At 36.1% G+C, this 25,033-nt stretch overlaps 1 protein-coding gene and 1 long non-coding RNA gene across 2 annotated transcripts; one reads left to right on the plus strand and one right to left on the minus strand.

Annotated features, from left to right (window-relative positions):
- Positions 1-399: 399 nt before the first annotated feature.
- LOC138325190 (uncharacterized) lies at positions 400-9,323 on the minus strand. Its single transcript, XR_011208736.1, has 4 exons — positions 9,188-9,323; positions 8,201-8,307; positions 7,643-7,761; positions 400-6,023 (listed from the first exon to the last, which is right to left on the minus strand). It is a non-coding gene; the product is annotated as an uncharacterized lncRNA (long non-coding RNA).
- LOC138325189 (uncharacterized) lies at positions 9,289-15,881 on the plus strand. The gene is made up of 6 exons (XM_069270674.1): positions 9,289-9,582; positions 10,869-11,030; positions 11,631-11,716; positions 12,005-12,096; positions 12,389-12,498; positions 13,862-15,881. Exons 1-6 carry the CDS (start codon positions 9,289-9,291, stop codon positions 14,183-14,185), a joined length of 1,068 nt encoding a protein of 355 aa, XP_069126775.1. The 3' UTR covers positions 14,186-15,881.
- The last annotated feature ends 9,152 nt before the right edge of the window (positions 15,882-25,033 follow it).

Below are 25,033 nucleotides of genomic sequence, written 5' to 3' on the forward strand. Positions count from 1 at the left end.
TTATACATGATGTATAATGAACATTTATACTTGCTAGATACTTTGGATTTAATTACAACTAAATTAGAGGTTTACCTTCCGTATTTACAAGTTTACAAAACGTTTATTGTAACGATACATACATGCATTATTTATATACATGTATTTGATATACATCATTCTTCTACATCTTGAAACTTCAGATTACGAGGACAAATGGACAGTTATATGTACAATTTATGTACATTTGTACATCACACATTAGACATGTAAATGTGCCAATTGCATATAACTGTATTTGATCATAACCATTATAATACATGAATGAAATTTTCCTGGAGTACTTGCAAACATTTCAAGGCTTCAAGAAAACAGAAAAAAAACACAAGAGAGTACTTAAGCTTAATTAATCAATATCAATTTATTTCTGTTTTTCATCATCAAATATTACAGTCTTGAAACAAATTATGTTATATATGAGTCTTTGTTCCAATAAGAATCCATTAAAATTTTTATTCATATCTATTAAATCAAATTTTGAATGCATAAAAGTTGATATTTCTATTACAAGCTGCAGGAAACATGTCATTAGGAACAAAACAACATGTAACAGATAATTCATACATCTGAATATACGACATCAATGCAAAAAATTATATCACAAATTTACATTAATAAATGGTATTTACAAAATGCTGCTTCATCAGGTGGCACAGGGCGATACACCCTTCCAGAATGGTATTTTGTAACGCGACATTTGTGTTTTATCAAGTGGCAAAGGGCGATACACCCTTCCAGCGTGGTATTTTGTAACGCGACATTTGTGTTTTACCAAGTGGCACAGGGCGATACACCCTTCCAGCGTGGTGTTTTGTAACGCGACATTTGTGTTTTACCAAGTGGCACAGGGCGATACACCCTTCCAGCGTGGTGTTTTGTAACGCGACATTTGTGTTTTATCAAGTGGCACAGGGCGATACACCCTTCCAGCGTGGTATTTTGTAACGCGACATTTGTGTTTTACCAAGTGGCACAGGGCGATACACCCTTCCAGCGTGGTGTTTTGTAACGCAACATTTGTGTTTTACCAAGTGGCACAGGGCGATACACCCTTCCAGCGTGGTGTTTTGTAACGCGACATTTGTGTTTTACCAAGTGGCACAGGGTTATACACCCTTCCAGCGTGGTATTTTGTAACGCGACATTTGTGTTTTACCAAGTGGCACAGGGCGATACACCCTTCCAGCGTGGTATTTTGTAACGCGACATTTGTGTTTTACCAAGTGGCACAGGGCGATACACCCTTCCAGCGTGGTGTTTTGTAACGCGACATTTGTGTTTTACCAAGTGGCACAGGGCGATACACCCTTCCAGCGTGGTGTTTTGTAACGCGACATTTGTGTTTTACCAAGTGGCACAGGGCGATACACCCTTCCAGCGTGGTGTTTTGTAACGCGACATTTGTGTTTTACCAAGTGGCACAGGGCGATACACCCTTCCAGCGTGGTATTTTGTAACGCGACATTTGTGTTTTACCAAGTGGCACAGGGCGATACACCCTTCCAGCGTGGTGTTTTGTAACGCGACATTTGTGTTTTACCAAGTGGCACAGGGCGATACACCCTTCCAGCGTGGTGTTTTGTAACGCGACATTTGTGTTTTACCCAGTGGCACAGGGCGATACACCCTTCCAGCGTGGTATTTTGTAACGCGACATTTGTGTTTTACCCAGTGGCACAGGGCGATACACCCTTCCAGCGTGGTATTTTGTAACGCGACATTTGTGTTTTACCAAGTGGCACAGGGCGATACACCCTTCCAGTGTGGTATTTTGTAACGCGACATTTGTGTTTTACCAAGTGGCACAGGGCGATACACCCTTCCAGCATGGTGTTTTGTAACGCGACATTTGTGTTTTACCAAGTGGCACAGGGCGATACACCCTTCCAGCGTGGTGTTTTGTAACGCGACATTTGTGTTTTACCCAGTGGCACAAGGCAAAATACCAATCATATTTTACACTCTTTAAATAAAATATATTATACAAGCTCACTTCAAGCAATGTACACTTCAAAAAATATAATAGATTGAGACACATCTTACTATGCACATGGTGTTTTATCTCAGTGTACAAAATGTATTTGTATGGATATAAAATTCTTTTACAAAATTCATTAATTTTCCTTATTCAAAATTTATTTCTATTCCAATTTTAGATATTACATTATGTGAATTTCATATGTTTGTCATTTGATATATTTATAACTCATAAAGTAATCAAGATATACTGTACCAATAATTATAGATGCTTTAGCACTTACAAATGGTATGTTTTCTCTATCAAAAACAGGAAAAGATGAATAAGCATTTTCTTCGGTTACATAAGTTACTTACTTTATACCATAACCACCATTGGAAAGTTTGAAAATTTAATTTAAACTTACACACGAATCAAAAGCTAAATAAATGATATGTATGTTTTTGTGTTAATTTGACATATACACTATTAAACATCAATTTTCTTTGTTGGGGGTGGAGCATCTTTTAAAAAACAAATAAAAATAACTTGTGTATCTGGTTTTGCAAATGTTAAGATACGTCTAATAGCAACAGGTAGTCAGTCTTTGATACAAAGTTTACAATTGTAGGTAAAATTTGATCATATACCTAACTTACAACTCAAAGGGAAAATGAAGTGAACCTCTTTTTGTAGCAATTTCCCTTCAGCTCTAACACACTTGCAAAAAATTCGCTGAACAGGAAGAAATGCAGAAGAACCCCAAACATCATACAGATCTTTACTCCAAACTTCAACTGGTTTTCCACAATGATAACGATACAGATCAGGTAATTTCTGAAGCCAATATATCTTAGCAAAAATATGTAGTTTACTCTCACCTCCAACAAGCAAATTGTGGAAAATAAATTCCTGAATAACACCAGGAACTAATTGTCCATAGCCTTCCTCAGTTGCTATGGTTCCTTCACAAGGTATATGCCAATATGCCATTACTACAGAAGACCTTCTATGCCTAGACTTCCAAGACCCAAAAACTTCTTTTCCGAGAGATATTGTGGAACATTTTCTATACGACATTGGCATGTTATTAATGCTGTCAAGTAAATCAGGATAAATTGTTGTGTACATAGCTTTCAGTATTGTGTAGTCATCTTTGTTAAGACACTTATTTGACTGCTTTGAAAATGTATAAGGTTTAGTAAAATTCCATTCCTGATTAACCACTGGTGCACATTTACCGGACATATACACTATTTTCAGTATATCAAAATCTGTAAATATGTCCTTTTCCTGTGTGCATGTTGCTTTTTCTAGAACACTGCTGAATTCATCTTGATACAAATCAGGAAAAGACATTGATGAAACAAAAGAATCTCTATTAAATCTTCGCATCAGTTGTATTTCTATTGACCTATTGTTATTAGGGAGGGAACCAAGATGTCCATTGTAACGCTCAAAACTAAAAAGCCAAAATGAGTAAACTGGTCCATAATCTCGAACACAGCTTGCCAAATGCATATGCATATGCATATTTGGGGTTACATACTGCTTGCCATATTCTGCCTCAAATTCCTTACAGAACTTAAATATGTGCAATTCAAATTCCTTAATGTCTACTTCAGTAATGTATTTTGATGTTATTGCTCTGCTAGCCAAAACAAAATGCCTCCATATATCTAAATGTTTGCTTGGAAGAATACCTTTCAATGCATAAATGGAAAAAACGTTAGTCCAATTCATCCATTGTTCTGCAGTAAAACCTCCAAAGGATGAAGCAATCTTCCTCGGAATAGCTCCAACATTACATGCAACATCTACTGCATCAACTTTTGCCTGTATATCTTTTAAGTGATCAACTTTCAAAACATTGAGGTCCATCCAAATTTTTATCATTTTCTTTGCTGTTCCTTGGAACAAATTGTGCATAGGATCTACAACAGACATTCTAATTGGGTCAAAGTATATCAATTCACAAATCTTAGATTTACGAATACCAAATTCGCTTTCCAGTTCTTGTAACTGAGTCTGAGTTCTAGCAGTACCTAACTGTTCTATCACCCTTCTGTGATGTTCCAAAGAACGTCTTGGCCAGTTTTCTACATCAAATCCACTGTAATCTGTGTGTCCTACTCCGCCTGTAAACTCCTTAAAACATTTAGAACAACCAAATTTAGCATTGTGGCCTAAAAATCCACACAATTTCCTTGTTGCAGGAATGTCACATCCAACACACAAGAAAGCAAATTTAAAAATATTGGCCTTTTTCTTGCTATTGAAAGATGTCATCCAAAAACCATTATCCCAAGCAATTTTCATCTCATTTACTAAAGGTTCTAAAAAGGAATTCATGCTAGGTTCCCCATTCAGATCTGGTATAATGCTAATAAGGATAACATTTTTCAGTTTAAACCTTTCTTTTCTTGGCAAGTTCATGACAACAGCATATAAAACTCCTACAGAATAACGTACATGATCAAATGGTTGGAACCAATCCAAATTTAGCATAAGTCCATAGTTTCTTTTGGTACATAGAAACTTATTTTTGCTATCACTTTGGAATTCTTTCCAAACTTTTCCATCATAAACATCTGTCAAAAAGCCAGGTTGTTGTTTTCTTTGGCGCCATTTCTCACAATCATCCTCAAAATGTTTTTGGTGCACTAGTCTATAAAGAGTTTCTTGAATAGGCTTGTAACAGTAGGTTTTGAAAGGGTAAAGCTTCTTCTTGCCACTTGAAAGAATGACAGTTTTTAATAATGGTTCTCTACATGCTCTCCGCCTTACATGTTGAGGATGATTTGGGAAATTTACCTTGGAACATAATGCAGAAATTTGCTCACCTTCAATAACTTTTATGCATTCTTCAAATTTATACAATGCGTAGCACTTTTTACAAACAACAAACCTTTGAAAATTGTCCTTTTGTAAACCTAATGTTCTCCAAATGATGAAGGAAATGTCGCTGCTACTCCAGCAATAAGACCAGATTCTGTTCTTAAAACATTAAAAAAGGCAGACAGGAAAGAGAGTATGGAATTAAGAGCAGTATCAGTAACTAAATTCAGTGCTTGCCAAGTACATAAAAATAAACAAAGCCAAAATACAAGGGATGTGACTTTTGAATTTTGACTTGATTTACCCTGTAATGATTTATCCTTAACAAGATCCGATTCAATATCAAGTTCTGAGACATCATTCCAAATCTCATCATCTGATTCCGACATATCACTAAGTAAATCTGAAGAATGGACATTTGCTCTAAGTTTGTTTTTCAATAAACTCTTTAAATTATGTTTCAAAAGTTCTTCATTATCTTCAGAGCTTGACACATCTGTCTGGGCATTATACAGATCATTTTGCAAATGTTCACTTCTATTCCTATTTCCTAGTACTGGTGAGTTATTCATTGAACATGTCCATTGATTATGTAAAAAATATTTAGCAACATGGCTTTTATAATACTGACTAGAAAACATCTGCTCACATCCTGGACATTTCTTTCTGGTAGCCTTTTTCTTATAGACAGAATGCACATGGGAGATTTTCCGTTTTGAAGACATTATAAATAATAATACCAAATAAATGAAGTTGGTTAATAGTTTTTAGATCTCTTTCTATAAAATTTTACAAGGTCTGTACAGTGAAGTGCTAATTGTTGTGCTTTCTTTCTTTTCTCTCTCTCATCTTCTAATTGTTTCTCTAATCTAATAGCATTTGACTTACTAGCATTACAAAAAAAATCTTTAAAATGTTTTCTTTTATGTATAATTTGCAAAGAGTCATCCCTCAAATTCTGCTTAATTTCTTTTTCAGTCTCTGAAAGATCTACCTCCGAGCAAAAGTCCAAACAACTTTCACAGTCATCTTCATCTGATGCACTGAATGGACTTAAGGGTCTCGAAATTTCTGTACTTGACTCTGTGATCCAGTCTTTTGTTTCCTTCAACTTTTGCCTTTGCTTTATTCTTTTTCTTCTTCTTTCCTGTCTTTTCTGTTCCTTGGTATGTCTTCCCATGCTACTGACCTGACAAAACATATATTGTATGCAATATTTAGAAACAAGAGTTAGGTAAATTACATTTTTTTTTATAAAAAAATCCTAGCTAGCTACAAATAGTTATACATTTGATTATGCTATAGGTTAGTCACTGCTAATGTGTCTAAGACTGAAATCAATGATGTATGCAGCATGACGGAAATGAAAAACATGACTTTATAACAAGTCACTTGCCCCTTCATTAACCATCAAGTGCTTTCTTCCTGAATACAAACTTTCAATATAATATATTACCATTTTTTATATTCAATATTTATCAAAAGTTCTAATAGCAAGAGGTCTAAGATTTTTTAGATCATCAAACACCTATGGCATTTATAAATGAAAAAGAAGAAGAAGAGATTTAATACATTTTTTAAAGTGAGGACTTAGATCATATTGAATTTCAAAGAGACAGGGCAATGTGTTTGAGGGTAAAAAATATAACAACATTTCTTGGGCAACCCTTCCTTTACATCCATACAAATTTTCAAAGCCGGTGGATCTGAAGAAGTTTAAAATGTGTACATACATAATATACACACAAAAATATGGTATATGTACTGAAGAGCTGTTATCATATATCGGCATCGCAAATTGTCATCATGATTGTAGAGAAGAGACGACGATATTGTTAAAAAAATTTCATATCTACGATATTGCCGTTGGCTCTACCCATCATGTTAGTTGGACAGGAAACTGACATGGCACTGATAACATGTTGATTGAATTTGACATTGACAACATAGTTAAACAATGTTTAAAAGTATCTCACACAGAATAAGTCAGTGTTTACAAAATAGGAACACAGTTATACAATGTATAGTGTGGTCATGTCACCATATGTATGCCATACTCTGTCGTGCATATTGTTACTTTACATCACTTCAGCATTAAAAGATATATCATACTGTTACAACTAATTCACTTATCGACTGTTTTAGACTTGCTATGAAAAAAAAGAGGATACAGTTAAAGCATGTAAGGAAAAGGTAGTCAATAAGCTTAAGCGACATGAGGGATAATGGATTGAGATTATATAATAATATTACAAATTTCCATTCTTATGAAGCTGAAGTGTTGACATGCAGTGGTTATTTAGCTACCCATTAGAGCCCTTGGCAAATCTGGCTGTTTTTCAATGTTTCTGGATACCTAGTGATTATTTACACAGCATGATATATATTGTATCATATACCAAATTAAAGATAAATTATCTGTCGATTGAGAGTATTCCCACTGTCAAATCTTATACAGTTTGTTAATAATCAGACTTTTTCTGAAATTGGGTAGTGTTATTCACAGTATTACAGGGATTTAAAACAACACACAAAAAAGTACCCATGGGGACTTAGATATCATTTTATATTACTAAGGTTTTCATATTAATCGACATATACTAAATGAGTAATTAACACAAGGATATTGAATGCAATTTGCTGGGGATTTCAATCCCTTTCATATAAAACAACTTTTTGTACTATCCGAGTTTGTTTGAGTAGGTTGGACTGTATATAGAGAGGGAAATGTCTATAGAGCCAAGTGCCTGTGTTCAACCAGTTTTGCTTGAATGCTGCAACATTCCAAGTTTGATAAAATATAATTACCCTTTGCCATGAGTTTCACAAATAAACTCTAACAGCCATCTGCCATAATTCAGTAAAGTAGTAGTCTAGACCTTGTACTAAAACTGATGCTGTCAGACCTCAAGATTGAAACTTCATTTCTGAAAGTAGAAAAACAAAAATTGTTGGCTGCATGTACTAAGTGTATATCAGAATACTTATTGCATGAAATTGAAAATTATAAGCTGTCAAGATTCAAAAATATGGTTCAGAAATTTGCATAGCTATATGAGACAAAAAGAATATGATAAATACATATTCAGTGATCATTTGGTTGAAAATATACATAGATTATTTTTTATATTTTGACAATCATCAGAGGGCCATTAATATAACAAAGAAATATAAAGAAATTTCCTGAATCAAAGGGGTCATTTTAGAAAAGTAGGGGCTAATGGCCACAGGGACCACTCCAAAATAATCCCTGCATATTACTTCATCATTTAATTTTCCATTTGTATAACAACTACAAATCAACATATGAATATATGTGCAAGGTATTTTAATTACTGGTATTTTGATTTTACTTGTAATACATACATGTAACAGAAGTATAACATGGTGCATGTGGGAAACCATTCAACTGGCATAACTGGCACAGTGGTATATCCAGTAGCATATGATATGTGACATCAAATGTTGTTTTCCTGAAAAAGAAAAGAGAATACTAAAATTAAAAAGGAATAATAAATAAGGCTACCATCCCAGCATTTTTTCATGTTGATGTCACATACCTCCAGCTTGGTATTACCTATATTCTTTCACAATACATTGTTTCTGTGTTCTCTAATACATATCTTGGGTTTAAACACCTAGCTGGTACTCGTTTATGTTATATCCCACATACATTAGTCATGTCGGCTGAGGCTGTATCACATACAATTACGTGCCATGGCTACACATTTTACACAACTCTGAACTGCAGCTATATATAGGTTACATGTATATGATTATGAAAGGGAAAATAACTTCCATCATGCTGCATTCTGAAGGAACTATATACATTGTATACTAACAAATGTATTTATGTTACATGTACATGTATGTAACTAATTGATAAAGATTAATGTAAGTATAATATTGTGTACACAAGTTACATACATTTGATATTTTAAAATATAAAATGAAACGTAAAACAAGATATAGTTACATGTACATGAAATGTCTGTCCGTTTACAGCTCAACAGTGACACCATTTTGTCCGTCTTGACTCTTACGTATACCCGGTGTCTTCTTTTCGAACCCAAAATTTACACACTAGCCATTCATTTGTCTGTGAACGTAATATGCCCGTGAGCTCGGCGCCAAATATGCATTACATACAGGGACAGTTTCGTATTTAATCTCCATTTTTTTTTTGCAAGTTTCGTAGGCCTAAAATCCTTTGAATTGTTTACGGAGATCGGTTCTACTGATGAATTCTACACCAAAACAGACTTTTCCTTAGAAGTATTCGATTCATTGCAGGCTTTCAATGTTGGTTATTACACTGTCCGAAACTAATTGCGTAAGAAACATGATACCTACCGCCAAAATTAGACTGGCGCAATTTGACCGGTGCCCAGTCTCCGCAGCATCATCAACAAAGGCAGACCGCATTTCCCACGTTATATTCAACCATCGAACTAATGGCTTCTGGATCATCATCACCAACACATTTCTTAGGCGACTCGATCGCTGATTCCTCTGACACAGGATCTGAGTATGGAGAAGACCTTTCAGTGTTGAAGAGCGGCTCCTCTGGAGAAAATAACATATCCCCTCGGACAGGGAGAACAGCCATGGTGGGCGCCATTATTGACAACGTTACACCATCTGCGCATAACCGGAAACGTCACACAGAGAGGTCGAGCTCGACGATTAATAAAACAACACATGAACTGCAGCCAACAACCCCTTCGTCCAGACTAGGATCTTCCAAGGTAATAATTAGATTTTAAAAATTCAATATTTATCGCTTGCTAGGCCTATATATTTTAATATCGCATAAATTACGACTTAATAATTCAGTGACTTGCGCAAGTCTATCATAATCTGCATGTAATATAACGAAACCGAAAGTAGATCTAGAGCTCTAGCTAATAATATTAATCGATAAATTTTGGACGACAACGACATAGTCTAGATGATCACAATCAATATACAAGTTTTAGGTTAAATGTAGGAAAAATGTAACAGCGGCCAAACCGTGGTTCGAACATGCGATCACCAAATGCTAGCTGGATACGCAACCTGTGTGCCAGCGATCAATCTATCCAGCAACTATTACATTTTTAATCCTTCCCTGACTCCCCCACTCCACTTTTTTTGCTTCACCCAAACTCAAAATAAAACCCTGGTTCGGGTATCCCCTATTATGTGCATCACCAATGCTTGAAACAGGGTTTGGTCACGACACAAAATATAGTAGAAGTGGAAAAATGCAAGCACCATTTTCCGGAATGTTAGTACCTTCATCTACAAATGTTTACCTCCTGTAGTAAGTTTTGGGGGTTTTGAGAACCCAAAACGATGCGGGTAGAGTACACATTTTATCGTCAATACTAGTCTCACCATCTTTCGATGGCTCTGATGAAAGCGTGAGGGGTAATTGATTGGGAGGAAACCAGAGTGCCCCGAGAAAAGCCATGTGATCAGGTAGGTGACCCCTGACCTTTTTACGTCTGTGCCGGGGATTGAACCCTGGCTGGCTAGGTGAAATGCGAGTTGCTTAACCTCTACATCATCTGACCACCCAGTCACCTTCTTGCTTAATTTGCTTAAATGGGAATTTCCATTTATAGCCCAGTGATTGAGCAGTGAACCAGGTAGTCCAGGTTGCGGTTTAAAACATGGCTGGCGGCACAATACTGACTCACTTTTTTATATCCCTAACATCTACAAAACATACATATGGAGAATGGTAAAACACATGTACACCTCAGTTGAAAACTTGGAACAGGAATCAAACCTGGGTTTCCTCTAAGAATTTGTTCGCTGGAGACCAATGTTCAATTTTCCATGTTCTTCTAGTTCTACATTAATTATTGGTCTCCAGCTAGATAAACTATGGAAGCTGGTAAGAGCTAGGCCATAAGATAACATTGTACTACACTAGCGGGCTGTCAAAATATAATTTTAAAAAAATGCATTGATTCTTATTAAAATACACTGTATAAATAATATTAGATAAAGAAATCTTAATAAAAGTTATTCATTTATTTGATAGGAATGCGAGATTCATAATGTTTTGCTGAGAAAGATGGACATGCTAGCAAAGCAGAATGAGCTGATACTCCTAAAGTTGGATGAGGTTCTTGCTGAGAAATCCAAAGAATGTACCGCTCGTATTAGTAAATCTAAACAAGTCAATGTACCAGCAGAAATTAAGGTATGTGTTTAAAGGTGAATTTTTCTAATCAGTAGTTAGTACTTTTGATTTCATACTTTTAACAATAAATAACAATAATAGTCAATACATCATTTAAAGGGCCACTACCTTTCCGAAACGGCTTTTAATTTTTAAAATAGGAATGTAAAACGAGATCAATAATTTTATAGAGTCGCAGAAGTTATTAACTATACGTTTACTAGCACACTTATCATCACTTCAGAACTGTTTAATTAGAATAAATAAAATGTTAATTTTCATAACGCGGGTCGTTTTATGTTTCCCGCTGTCGTCCTAAATGCCGCGCGGTAGTTGCACTATCAGTGCGCCAGACGGCAAAACAGCGAAATGAATCTCCACTGTTATTGTATATTAGACAGGAAATCTTGCATATGTTTGGTGTTGTACGGTAACCTCATCTTAAGACATTGATATATATTTTCTTTTGTTATTAACGTTTTTAAGAAACCTTTAAATTTTGCTCCGGAAAGGTAGTGGGCCTTTAACCATATGTAATTTGTAGAATCAGAATGCTGTGTAATTAAGCTTTTCTTGATTAGTATAATGTCGGTTATTATAACTTATGAATGCATATTATAGTCAGCAGTCCATGATGGCTACAAATGTGGCAGTGAGGCCAAAAACCTGAACTGGACCATCAAAGACAGGAGCGGCAACAGTCTAAAGTAACTATACACTTGTACCTTTGTTAAGAAATCTGACTCAGGTGTTCAAATTTGTAATACGACTCAAAATATTCAACTTCTGGCCTATTCGACTTTTGAAATATTTAATACTATTTTAGTTAACATTTGAAACTTTTTATTTAAAAAGTACAATGTGATATGATGTTTTGACCATTATTAAACTTTTTATATTGGTGTGGCTATTGACCTCAACCCCCAGGAATATTTTGTTACAATTTCAAACTTCCTTTGTTTTTCATTATAACTTTTTTTGGTCATGACTTGCAGGCATAACTCAAACGAAAACAGTCAAATGACAGAGCACATACTGAGTTTTGTCAAAGGAATGTACCCCTCTGCACAGAATGGAGTAATAATGGGTAAGTGAAAATTGATTATTGAAATACTTCTTTAACATCATTCTAATTTCATACCACAGCTTTCATCTATGTAATAAGCCAAATACATTTACCTCCAATGAATTACCTTGGCTCTTGATATGGCATACAATAATTATAAAAAGAAACAAAACAAACTATTTAAATTACAAGAAATATGAAAAAGAAAAAATAATTTCAAATACATGTACCGATATGCTGTTTTATAATTATAAATTCCAGTGTTACATATATTTAATTATACCCCCCAGTATCTGTATCTTTGAAATTTCAGTGTCCATAGAAAGGTATTTTGAGTCACTAAAGCAGAAAGAGCACAAAAACCTCACGGGGAAAACTGAACACCATAAGGAGAAGATGATGCGTTACAGCAGAAAGAAAAGGGTAAGCTTATCCTATAATCCAGGCTTTGATTGCAGTCAGTTCTTAAGGGGATGCTGTGACCAAGTGGTTAAATAAGGTTTTTCAACAAATCACCACTAGCTAGTTTTAGTTCAACTCTGATGTGTGGCAGTTTTCAGGTACTGACTGTAGGTCAGTGGGTTTTCTTGGAGTACTTTGGCTTTTCTCTGTTTATAAAACCTGATGCATCCATAATTGTCAATGTAAAACAACAACAACCATGCAAATACTGGTTATGATTATATATAGATGTACAATATGTACATGTAAATGGCACAAGGCATTTTTATTTATTGCCATAACTGTATAATGCCTGTTTCACAATGCAACTCATTCTCAACTGCATTCTATTTAATGGCGTACAACAGGTGGTTGCCTATTTAAAGTACTCTATATGCCGAAATTAGCGCCTAAGCGCTTAAAATTGTAACAAATGGGCGCTTATTAATAAACCAACATGTAAGTTGAGGAAATAATATAAATTATATATCTTTCTGTACTGAAGGTACATTAATCTGTTACAGTGTTTTAAGTTTTAAATTTGAGATGCATTATTATGTTGTGGTTTACATGAGAAAGACTCACAAGTTCATGTAATATGGGATACAATGCTGATGTTAGAGGCATCATGTGTTGTAAAACTTTGTTAAATCCATGAAAAGCGGGCGTTGGCGCTTATAGGGTAAAGGGTGCTAATTACATTGAATATGGTATAAACAACAGAACATATTGGCTCTCTATTTATATTTTATGACAGAAAGATATTATGACACAGTATGGTGGTCAGATTCCTAGAATGTAGACGAGAATAGAGATAAAGTTATGGGATTAATAGAATTTTTCACCCTTTGGGGTGTGACAGGAGAATCTCAACCCGAGGGGTAAGATTCTTAAGTTGTGACACAATAGGCTTTGTCAAGTGTTTTACAGTTAAGAATCTTATCCAGAGAGTTGAGATCTCCTTCTTATCCAGAGATTTGAGATCTCCTGTCTCATCCTCTTTAGGCCTCACCACAAAGAGGGAGAAGGGTTCTTTTAATTCACTTACTCTATGTAAGCACGTGCATTAATTTCGTATAGCGATAGAAAAGTCTCACACCGGTAAAAGTATGGATTTTCCTGTCCGGGTAGGAGAAAAAAAGTTCCCCAATGCGTGATTGTTATTTATCTCATTAGTTTAAAACAAAAATTTTGTCTTTTCAAAATTTGAAAATTTACTACATTGTAACTCGAGTTTGATGAACATGATAAACAAGTCAAATCACCTCCATGTAACATATATAAATATATATTGTGTTCTGTATAAATAGTTGATTTGTTGATATCTTGTTGCATTTATTAACAGAAAATGACATCCAGAATAGCTGCGTTAAATGAAAAGAGGAGCTATTCTGAAGAGAAAAAGAAAAAAGTGAGGGAGGCATTGCGTGTGGACATGATGTCTTCAGAGGAAGAAAACATCTCGGGGGATGAGGCATGCTTCCTGGTCAAGGACATCCCCTGGAGGTCAGAGGAGTTTTCTTCAATTGTGAAAGAACTTGACCAGAAAACAACAAAAATGCAGACACCAAAGTCAAGGAGGCTTTATGTAAAACGCATCAAAGGAACATTAGTAACAACACGCCCAAAGCCAAATTTGGCAGCAAATGTTCAATGGGCTGTCAAGTAATTGTTTTAATGTTATATATGTTGTTACTGTTTAAAATTTACTACCTAAAGCTGGTGGGTTTTTTTTCATCAGAAATCTGTTGACATAGATCTGAAAGTCTTGATACATGATACAATCATCCTTGATAATCAATGGGTTACTATCACTGTCGTTATATCCACTGATGGGATATGTCATACCAAAATTTAAGGTAATACAAGACACAGGTAATTTGGTCCTTCAATGTACATAACAAAATCACTGTGGTTGACTGTGATCTTCAAAGGAAGTCTCTACAGGCCTGTGATTGGATAGTTTTTTTTCTAATTAACTGCCTCCAGTTTTACTAAGATATAGTCCATTGGTGGATATAACAAGTTGCTTTATAAGCATTAGTAACACTACAGTTATAAATTTTTGTTTGAAAACCCTTGTTTCTATTATTTTATAAATGTTTAAATGGGAAAAATATACCATTACTGGTAGTTATAATTCATTTTCAGCTCTTGTTTGAACTTTTGAAATTAAAAGCTATGCACTAATTGATAATGCAGTAATATTGGCAACTTCTGTTACTAGGAGATAGTAACTTTATAGTGACTTTTGATGTTGATGACATAACAAAAGTTATTTGGAAGTTGTTTCTATTGATGTAATTAATTATCTCTAATCTTCAATATCACTCCTTAAACTTCTGATAAATTTTTTATAGTTACCAGTGAGTTTTTTTTTTTGATTTTTTGAAATTAAGCTGAAAAAAAGATATAGCTAATGACGAATTTGTGGTTTGAAATCCTTATTTCCATGGTAGATTTATTTTCCATTATAAGTGATTCTGATAAATTCTTTTAGTCTAAACTCAACAGGAAATTTATCTCCCCAAAACATTGTTATAAACATGAAAATCTCAGCAATTACATGATTTTGTGAAATAGAGGTTTTTTTTAAAGTAATAAGTAGAAGTAGAATTATATACCTCTCATTTCTCACTTTTTTTTGTATGTATATAAGTACATGCATAGGTTTACAGGTTGGAGTATATTTTAAAAATATATTGCTGTTTGCGTGCAGAGCAATTTCTGCAATATATGAGGTAATCTTGGAAGCAAAGGAAATCTTCTTAAGTGAGGTTTTAATTGTTCTTTAAACATTTTATTTTATTATTGTTACAGGTGACTTTGAAGATTATAATCTAATCTTAAAGATACTGGGTATAAACCAGTTGAAATGTTGATTGATCCAGGTGCTTGTATAAGGATGAGAAAAGTATCTGCTATGGTATTTTGTTTTGGCATTGCAATATGAGAATGAAGAAATAAGTTTATTTTTTATTTAAATATATCTCTACATCAAATCTCCATATTTAAAAAAATCGCTGGGCAATGCCTGACCGAGTAAATATCTGAACCTTGGATTTTTTTTTTGTGATTTCTTGTTGGAAGACATTGAATCTTTAGTAATATTGACTTGTTCCAGATTTGCAATTCTTGTAATATGTAGAACATTAGGTCGTCATTGGGCTTGTAGTTTATAAAACTTTAACATAAGATAATAATATTGAATGGTTTTGTTCCTTTATGACATTCATTTGTTATTGCAATAGTAATACCAACATTTAACAACATTCTCTTACGTTTGAACTATTTTACTCTTAAGGTTTGCCTTTTGTTATGCTTCTTATATATTGAAAATAAACATACAATACATAATTTTAATAAGTTAACATGTATTTGTGTTTTTATTCCTTTCGTCTTTCAAGTGGGTATTGCTAAAGTCATCAAATATCAGGTATATCATTTCAAAAAGGTCATTTATTTCGTAACTTTATTCAAGCTATATCAATTAATTCAACCTAAGCAACAATTTATTATTGTATTTGAAGTTTAATAGAGTAAAAAACCATTAAGCTTTGAATAAGATGGAGTTTAATGTAGGTTTATACGTGATATTTCAAATATAATTGGATAAAAATGTTAGTTTAAATGCAATTAAATCAGCGATTTAATTGCATCTATATCTGCATTTATACTTTAAGTTTAAATTAGTATAAATGTGATTAAGTAAGCATTTAAACTCCATGTTTAATTGCATATAAAGTTCAGTTTATACGCAAGTAAACGTTGAAGTTTACTGGAAGATTAAACTTGAATTATATGTAATTTATCCTTGAAGTATAATTGCCAATTTTATGCAAATTATTCCGTAAACTTTACATATAATTGACAAATAAATTGCAAATAATTGTCAATTAAGCGCATATTTTCATGCAGTGACCGTGACTAGCTCTTTCTGAAGAGGAAAACTTCTAGTAAAATGTAAATACTTCAAAGTCCAGAAAGCAACCAGTACATAAATGACTTTGGCAAGAGAGAACAGCCGGCACCTAATCCCAACAGAGCAGTGGATCACAATTAATATTGGTGTCTACCCGTCGTCTAAATCTTGTGCACTTGACTTCCTGTACGGCGGTCACGTTTAACAGGTTCAGGAGAAGTCCTTATTTCGCTATTATAGTGATATAAGGCTATATTAGCGTTATACAGCTATATAAACAGTGGTAAAGTGTAACTTCCGGCGATTAACATGAAACAACTATGAAATAAAATACGCTATACAATAAATACATCTTAAATGGTTTTCTAGAAAAATTAAAGACAAAAAAAAATCAATATCGTATTTTACCAAGTACGCGCCCATTGGACTTAAATGATTAAAAGGAGATAAGTAGGTGCTTTATAGGAACAAATGTCGTTTACCGTTTCACAATGTCATTGCACAAAGTAAGCCATAAATTTAGTTACAGGTTGATTTATTTCAAGTTGGTTGTCACATTATGGCTTGCATAGACTTGGACACTTACTGGGTCGAATAGGTATTGTTTTTGTCCCATTCATTATATATTATTATTATCATTCGTGGTTAAAGGCATCAAAATCTGTTGCTGCTTGTGTGTGTGTGTGTGTGTGGGGGGGGGGGGGGGGGGTAGATTTGTGTGGGGTGGGTGTGATGGTGAGTGTGTGTGTGTGATAGCCACCCGACTAACTATGCTGGAAAGTCTTTTGACTTGAGATATATGTCACAAGAATTCCCAAGTACATTGTAGAAAGGTTGGCAGGTTCCAAACGAGGGAACTTTTTATGTACTGCATGTATAGAAATTCGACTGTCGAGAGAGCAAAATCACTAATTGACGAGGTCATTTCTGCTATACCGAGTGAACCAGGAACAATTGTGTGAAATTGGGTTACAATTGCAAAAAAGAATACACCATTTTCCTGCCAAGGAACAAGTTCATCTCATCACAAATCTTCTGGACAAATGTGGTTGTGTGTTTAACAAGTATCGCGACTTTTTTTCATTCTGGAGGATATTCCCAGTTTACAATGAGCAGAAGCGTGATGCCAACATCACCATTTCCGACTTTGTTGACGAAGACCATAACATGGAAATCCACAAACAAATATTTATGTCAAATCCAAGGATGGCCACCGTGATGTGCCGAAATTTGTCATGGGGAACCAAGGTTTCGGAAAACTGTTTTACGGTTTTATGGGATAGTCAGCAGGCGTGTTTGAGAGAGGACACCGAATATATTCCATTGTGGGCTTCGACGGTCTTTCATATGTTCTTGGTTCTCGTATACTTGACGCAGACCCTGATCTTCAAAGTCTTGTGCTTGTTCCTTGTGTGGACATTAGGAGATCTGGCCCCGGTTGTTTGGTATCTACTTCCGGAAAAATCGTAAACAGAAATATGAGAGGGGTAAGCACTTAATTGCTTCAAATCACTTGTTATCATTCCATATGTATATTGAAACCTATCAAAATATGAACATTAAAAACTTCATATTTAATTTCGTTTAATTAACAGTTGTATGTGGGAATGAGAATAATGTCTCCCTTTGTATGCAAACATGTAAACTGGATCGTGTTTTCGTTCCAAACCGAGAAAAATGCATGAAATATGAAAATATGGCTGCATTTCATAAAGATACGTTGTTTAAAGAAAAATAAGGACAGAAAAAACTATCTACCACTTCAAATTTATCGTAAATGCATCCTTTGTGCCATAATCTGTGTTTTTTCTGAGCATGTTATGACTAAAGTGTACGTGTTTGGTACACACAATATTCCAGTTTGGTACTTTGTAAAACTGAAATGGTGTACGGTTTGGTATTCAGATTTATTTTTGTTATTTCAGATTGCAAATAAATATGGACCCATTCCTTTGCATAACGTGTGGAAAAGGAACCGGTTGTTAACGGCAAGCTTGACTATAGGACCCATAATTTCGAAGTTATACCTGAACAAGTAGAAAAATATGACAACATAATAGAGGTTCGGTGTGATGATCCAGGCAATCTGTTTATTTGTATAAAACCAAAGAATCCCAGTGATGGTGTCGTTGCTAAAAGTCCATTATCGAAAAAGTTTCGAACAGACAATTTCGATTTTGTTTGTTTGTTTGTTTGTTTGATTAATTAACGTCCTTTTAACAGCTATGGTCATGTAAGGACGGCCTCCCATGTATGTGGTGTGTTGCGTGTATGTTGTGCGAGGTGCGTGTTTTGGAAGACTGCGGTATATTCATGTTGTGTCTTCTTGTATAGTGGAACTGTTGCCCTTTTTATAGTGCTATATCACTGAAGCATGCCGCCGAAGACACCAAGCAACACACCCCACCCGGTCACATTATACTGACAACGGGCGAACCAGTCGTCCCACTCCCTGAATGCAGAGCGCTAAGCAGGAGCAGAAACTACCACTTTTATAGACTTCGGTGTGTCTCGGCCAGGGGACAGAACCCAGAGCCTTCCTCACAGGGGCGAACGCTCAACTCAAGGCCAAAAGTGAGGCGGTGCCAAGGGAGGCATTAGGAAAGATAAAGTCAGTTAGGAAGAAGAGAAAAGGTAAGATCCTAAATTTAGTCGCCTTTTACGATCATGCAATAGGGGCAGCAGGTACAATTCTAACGCCCTACCTGCAGGGCCACAGATTTGTCGTGTACTTTACCTTTACAATTTCGAAGAAAACGAAAGGGAACGACATGATCGCAGGACGCACACACCACATGATGAAGACTTGAAATGGATGATCAGTCCTACTCCAATGGTCATTGAAACGTTGCGTGAAAAAATGGGTTAATTGAGGTGTGGAAAAAGTTTTATAAAATGATGAGTGATAACTCCTTTCCGATGGATAATATTGCATTCCTGTTGTTTCTAGATGTGTTTGTTTGATTAATTAACGTCCTATTAACAGCTATGGTCATGTAAGGACGGCCTCCCATGTATGCGTTGTGTTGTGTGTATGTTGTGCGAGGTGCGTATTTTGGGAGACTGCGGTATATTCGTGTTGTGTCTTCTTGTATAGTGGAACTGTTGCCTTTTTTATAGTGCTATATCACTGAAGCATGCCGCCGAAGACACCAGGCAACACACCCCACCCTGTCACGTTATACTGACAACGGGCAAACCAGTCGTCCCACTCCCGTTATACTGAGCGCTAAGCAGGAGCAAAAACTACCACTTTTATAAACTTTGGTGTGTCTCGTCCAGGGGACAGAACCCAGAGCCTTCCTCACAGGGCGAGCGCTCAACCATAGGCCAAAAGTGAGGTGGTGTCAAGGGAGACTCTAGGAAGAACAAAGTAATTTAGGGAGAAAGAAAAGATAATATCCTAAATTTAGTCGCCTTTTACGATCATGCAATAGGGGCAGCAGGTACAATTCTTACGCCCTACCTGCAGGGCCATTCTAGATGTGGTGCAGTGGTATAGCAATACAACAACAACAGAAATGCGGTATGACCCCACGATTACCAAATTCTGGATAATCGGATATAGGCTGTTTCATGGTCGTTTTCTCCGCTTTATGAGTGGACCAAAAAACAAAGGCCAGTTAGTACATCATGACTCAAGGAAATTTAACCCTGGAGATTCCAATATAAACTTTGCGGTTCCCTACCAAAAGGTTACAAAGGTCAATGCAACGTCGTTCGTATCAGGACAAACAACACCGGGAATCTTAACCCATCTTTTGCAAAATATAGCATCAAATGCTAAAGAAGAACAAACATTTAAGCTGTTTGGTTGAGAAAAAATCAATTCATCAACATCTGGTCTTTTTGGTGATATTGACCTCTTTGGCTTTGAACAAGAACCGACACTTCCTCAACGGAAAGAGACTTGCTGAGGAACTAAAAATGGTCCAATGCGCCTCACACTATATTGAAAATGAAGAAGATGATGATGCACCAATATCCTCCATAGCAGAGTGTGAAAATCTCCTCGAGAAGGTAAAGGTCATAATTTCTAAACTCGGTTGTAGAGTTCATGATCTAAGAAAGACAAAGATGTCTCGACAAGTGGCCCTGAAGAAATTCAAGGATCAGGCAGGACCCGAATGGAAAAAAGTCGAAACTATCCATGGTGATAAGCGCTATTGGAACACAATTACACGATATCAATTTTGTTTGTTTGTTTGATTTATTAACGTCCTATTAACAGCTATGGTCATGAAAGGACGGCATCCCATGTATGCGGTGTGTTGCGTGTATGTTGTGCGAGGTGAGTGAACTGGGAGACTGCGGTATGTTAGTGTTGTGTCTTCTTGTATAGTGGAACTGTTGCCCTTTTTTATAGTGCTATATCACTGAAGCATGCCGCCGAAGACACCACAGCAACACACCCCACCCGGTCACATTATACTGACAACGGGCGAACCAGTCGTCCCACTCCCTGAATGCAGAGCGCTAAGCAGGAGCAGAAACTACCACTTTTATAGACTTCGGTGTGTCTCGGCCAGGGGACAGAACCCAGAGCCTTCCTCACAGGGGCGAACCAGTCGTCCCACTCCCTGTATGCCGAGCGCTAAGCAGGAGCAGAAACCACCACTTTTATAGACTTTGGTGTGTCTCGGCCAGGGGACAGAACCCAGAGCCTTCCTCACAGGGGCGAACGCTCAACTCAAGGTCAAAAGTGAGGCGGTGCCAAGGGAGGCATTAGGAAAGATAAAGTCAGTATGATACAATTATTATGTTGCGAAAATATAAGTGATCTCCGTAAATTAGCAAAATTTATATTTGAGGCCATGAAAATACGATCCCGATAATTTCAGTACACTAATTTTAATGTTGTATACTTAACCTGTTAGTTATGTAGCCTTTATATAATACACATTTTGATTTCAATGTATAGTACATTTATAACTTGTCTATGATATTGTACTAATTACTATGTGATTGTATAGATATGTATATGTGTGTCTTTTGCACAATTCCAAGAAGTTGTAAACTTAAGGAAAATAAAGAATTGGTTGTACCTGAATTGGTATAGCCTTCGAGACTCAAACACAGGTAAATGGAACCCCGTTGAGTTAAGTGAGGCGATGACCTGGGGCGGTGGCCAGGTGTTCTAGCCGACGGTTCACCTGATGACAGTATGACACCTGTGCTTAAGGCAGTTGCAAATCACTTTCCGTTAATTAGATATCAAATTATGCTATCTATTACAGTTCGATCGGCACTGTATCTCTTCGCCATGATATATTGGGTACCTTCGATAATTTGTTAACACTTATACTTGAGCTTTAAAATTTTCCATATGTACTAACTCAATCAATAGAAAATTAATATTTGAAAACTAAATGGAAATCAGTCAATTATTGAAAATCAGAGTACGTGGTTTTAATTGTGATATATTTCACGACCCTATCTGAACAGTATCGTCGCCATTATAAATTTAGGGTAACTTCGATGATTTGTGTACAGTTTTACCAGAGATTTATATATCTGGTTTTACCACCAAAAATTCAAAAGGTTTAATATGTTCAAATTCAATCAATTTAATATTTTATCATGTAAAATTTACCAAGCAACAAATATTTGAAATTTTAATGGAAATCAGTCAATTGTTGATTCAGAGTATGTGGGTTTAATTGTGCTATCTTTCAAGACCCTATCGGAACAGTATCGTCGCCATAATAAATTTAGGGTAGCTTCGATGATTTGGGTACAGTTTTACCTCCGAAAATTCAAAAGGTTCAATATGTTCAAATTAGATCAATTTAATATATTAACATTCAAAATTTACCAAGAAACACATATTTGAAAACTAAATGGAAATCGGTCAATTATTGAAATCAGAGTATGTGGGTTTTATTATATTAATATTTCACTGGGCGATCGATTGTTACCGATCGAGGAAGTAATCATGCCGGAATGAAGACATTCACAGTTAACATTACGTTTATTTAGTGTAACACTTCTACAATTATGAAAATGTGATGGATTATTCAAATAAATTACATTTTCAATAAAGAGCAAACTTAAAGCTATTTGGGTTTTTTTCTGTTCATCTCCTGAATTATAGCCTAGATCGCTTCATCGGACGAAGCGTAACAATTTAGTTTCAATATGGCGTCGTTAGACTGTACTCGACTGTAATTTAGACACGCGATGCACTCTGGGATAGCTTCCGCTGCGGGCGTCGTTAGGTAAGGCTATGAGCTACCATCTTATCCCTACTATTTAAATCTCTGATTTAAACAATAGCCCTAACATATAGGATATATCATATCAAAAATTCGAATAATAAAATACTTAGAATTGTACCTGCTGTCTCTATTGAATGATCGTAAAAGGCGACTAAACTTAGGGTCATATCTTTTCTCTTATTCCTAACTGACTTTATCTTTCCTAATGCCTCCCTTGGCCCCGCCTCATTTTTGGCCTCTAGTTGAGCGTTCGCCCCTATGGAAGGCTCTGGGTTCCGTCCCTTGGCCGATACACACCAAAGTCTTAAAAGGGGCCATTTCTGCTCCTGCTTAACGCTCAAAATACAGGGAGTTGGACGACTGGTTCGCCCGATGTCAGTTAATGTGACCGGGTTGGGTATGTTGCTTGGCATAATTCAGTGATCTAGCACAGTAAAAAGGGCAACAGTTCCACTATACGGGTCAAAAAGCTAAAATCTTTAAACGACTTCATCTCAAGAACCAAAAGCCCAAAGGTACTCATATTAGGCCTGTTGCATGCTGAGATGGAGTGATACCAAGTTTGTTCAAATGGATGACCCTGACCTTCATTTAAGGTAACAGGGGTCAAATAGATTAAAATCTTTAAACAACTTCTTGTGAATAAAATAAGAGGCATAGAGACCTGATAATTGGCCAGTAATATGCTTGGATGAAAGTCTACCAAGTTTGTACAAATGGATGACCTAACTTTTCATTCAATGTCACAGTGGTCAAAAATCTTTAAACGAATTCTTGTAAATAACCAAGAGGCCTAAGGATTGATTTGTAGCATGATGGAGATCAAGAGACCTTCATTCATTTTCTAATCATCATTTCAGAACCTGAACTTCTTTTAATAAAATAGTTCTTTTGTATTGCCTCAATTGCTTGCACTACTATATTCTTTGAGTTGTTGTATTGTGCCAATAGTCAGATTACCGTTAAGGCCCAAGGGCCTCTTGTTTATAACAGTATGCCTCTTGTTTATAACTGTATGCTTTGTTGTTGACTAAAAGTTTTCTACTACTTTCTGTTTGTTGCTAAATATAGACTGTTAATGATCAAATCGCTTAAACCATCATGACCACGTTTGGCTACAAATAAAGGGATACAAGGACGCAGCACTTTTTATTGTTATGTAGACTTCTTTATACCTTAACCAAATGTGAAATTTATAAAGATTTATGCCGTCTTTGATGTCATAGAAGAGAGAAATAATTGCAAGGTATTATTGTTATTTTGCATGCTTAGAATCCCCTAACCTTTCATACGCTCCTGTGAGGAAAGGCCTTGGGTTCTGTTCCCTGGCCCGACACACACCAAAAAAGGGGGGTGGGGTCTATAATAGTGGTTAGTTTTTGCTTCTGCTTTCAGCATAACCAGGGAGTGGGGGACGACTTCGGTTCGCCCAGTTGTCAGTTACTAAGGTGACCGGTGTGGGGATGTGTTGCTTGTGTCGTGGAGGCGGCGGCATGCTTCATGTCATTAATATGCCACTATAACAATGGGCCATTTAGTGACCTACAAGAAGACACAACATGGAATTTATACCGCAGTCTTCCAATTCATTCACCTCGCACAAAATACACGCAAACAACATCGCATTTACATGGGATACCGTTCCTTTCGACCATAGCTGTTAATAGGATCGTTAATTAATGAAACAAACAAAACAAAAAATCACAACATTGTAGCGACATCGTGTGCCTACTGGGTACCATAAATCTGGGTTTATCTTCCGAAAGAAACGATCGAGGCCGCCGCGGATTAAGAAATCGGACGAGACCACATCATTTAAAAGATTTCTATGTCTTCTAATAGTAATTTTGCTCTGTTGCAGAATGGGACGTTAAAGGACAAGATCTAGATCCAGATCCATGACGACAACCAAGTGCAGACATTCTACCTCGTCGGTGTCACACAAGTGTAAGGTCTGTCGTCCAACCTCAAGAGGCATGAGCGCTCCAAACATGTGCAAAATAAATGGCAAACCAGCCTTATTTGCGACAAAAGTTATAGTCGTTCCGATGATGTAATCCGGCACATTCGAAACGATCACCCGACATCATCCAAGGAACGGAGCGGTGCATCAAAGCTAGAAGGAGAGTTGTCTCTCCATCCGGCTGACTCTGAGAATATTTCGTCGAATGAGTCCGGATACGAAGAAAAACAGCCTGATAAAACGCCGTCTATTCCATCAGTACCAGAAATAACGTTTCCGGTAATCCCATCGAACAGTAAATCTGAAGTGACCTTAACCCAGGAGCATACTGTGTTCATAGCCGACGGATCTGTGAAATCTAAGACTGTCGATACTTGGCAATTCGGCCCAGAGGTCCGACTTCAAACTGTTTAA

This window comes from Argopecten irradians, chromosome 6 (assembly GCF_041381155.1).
Source record: "Argopecten irradians isolate NY chromosome 6, Ai_NY, whole genome shotgun sequence".
In the NCBI taxonomy this organism is placed as follows: domain Eukaryota; kingdom Metazoa; phylum Mollusca; class Bivalvia; order Pectinida; family Pectinidae; genus Argopecten; species Argopecten irradians.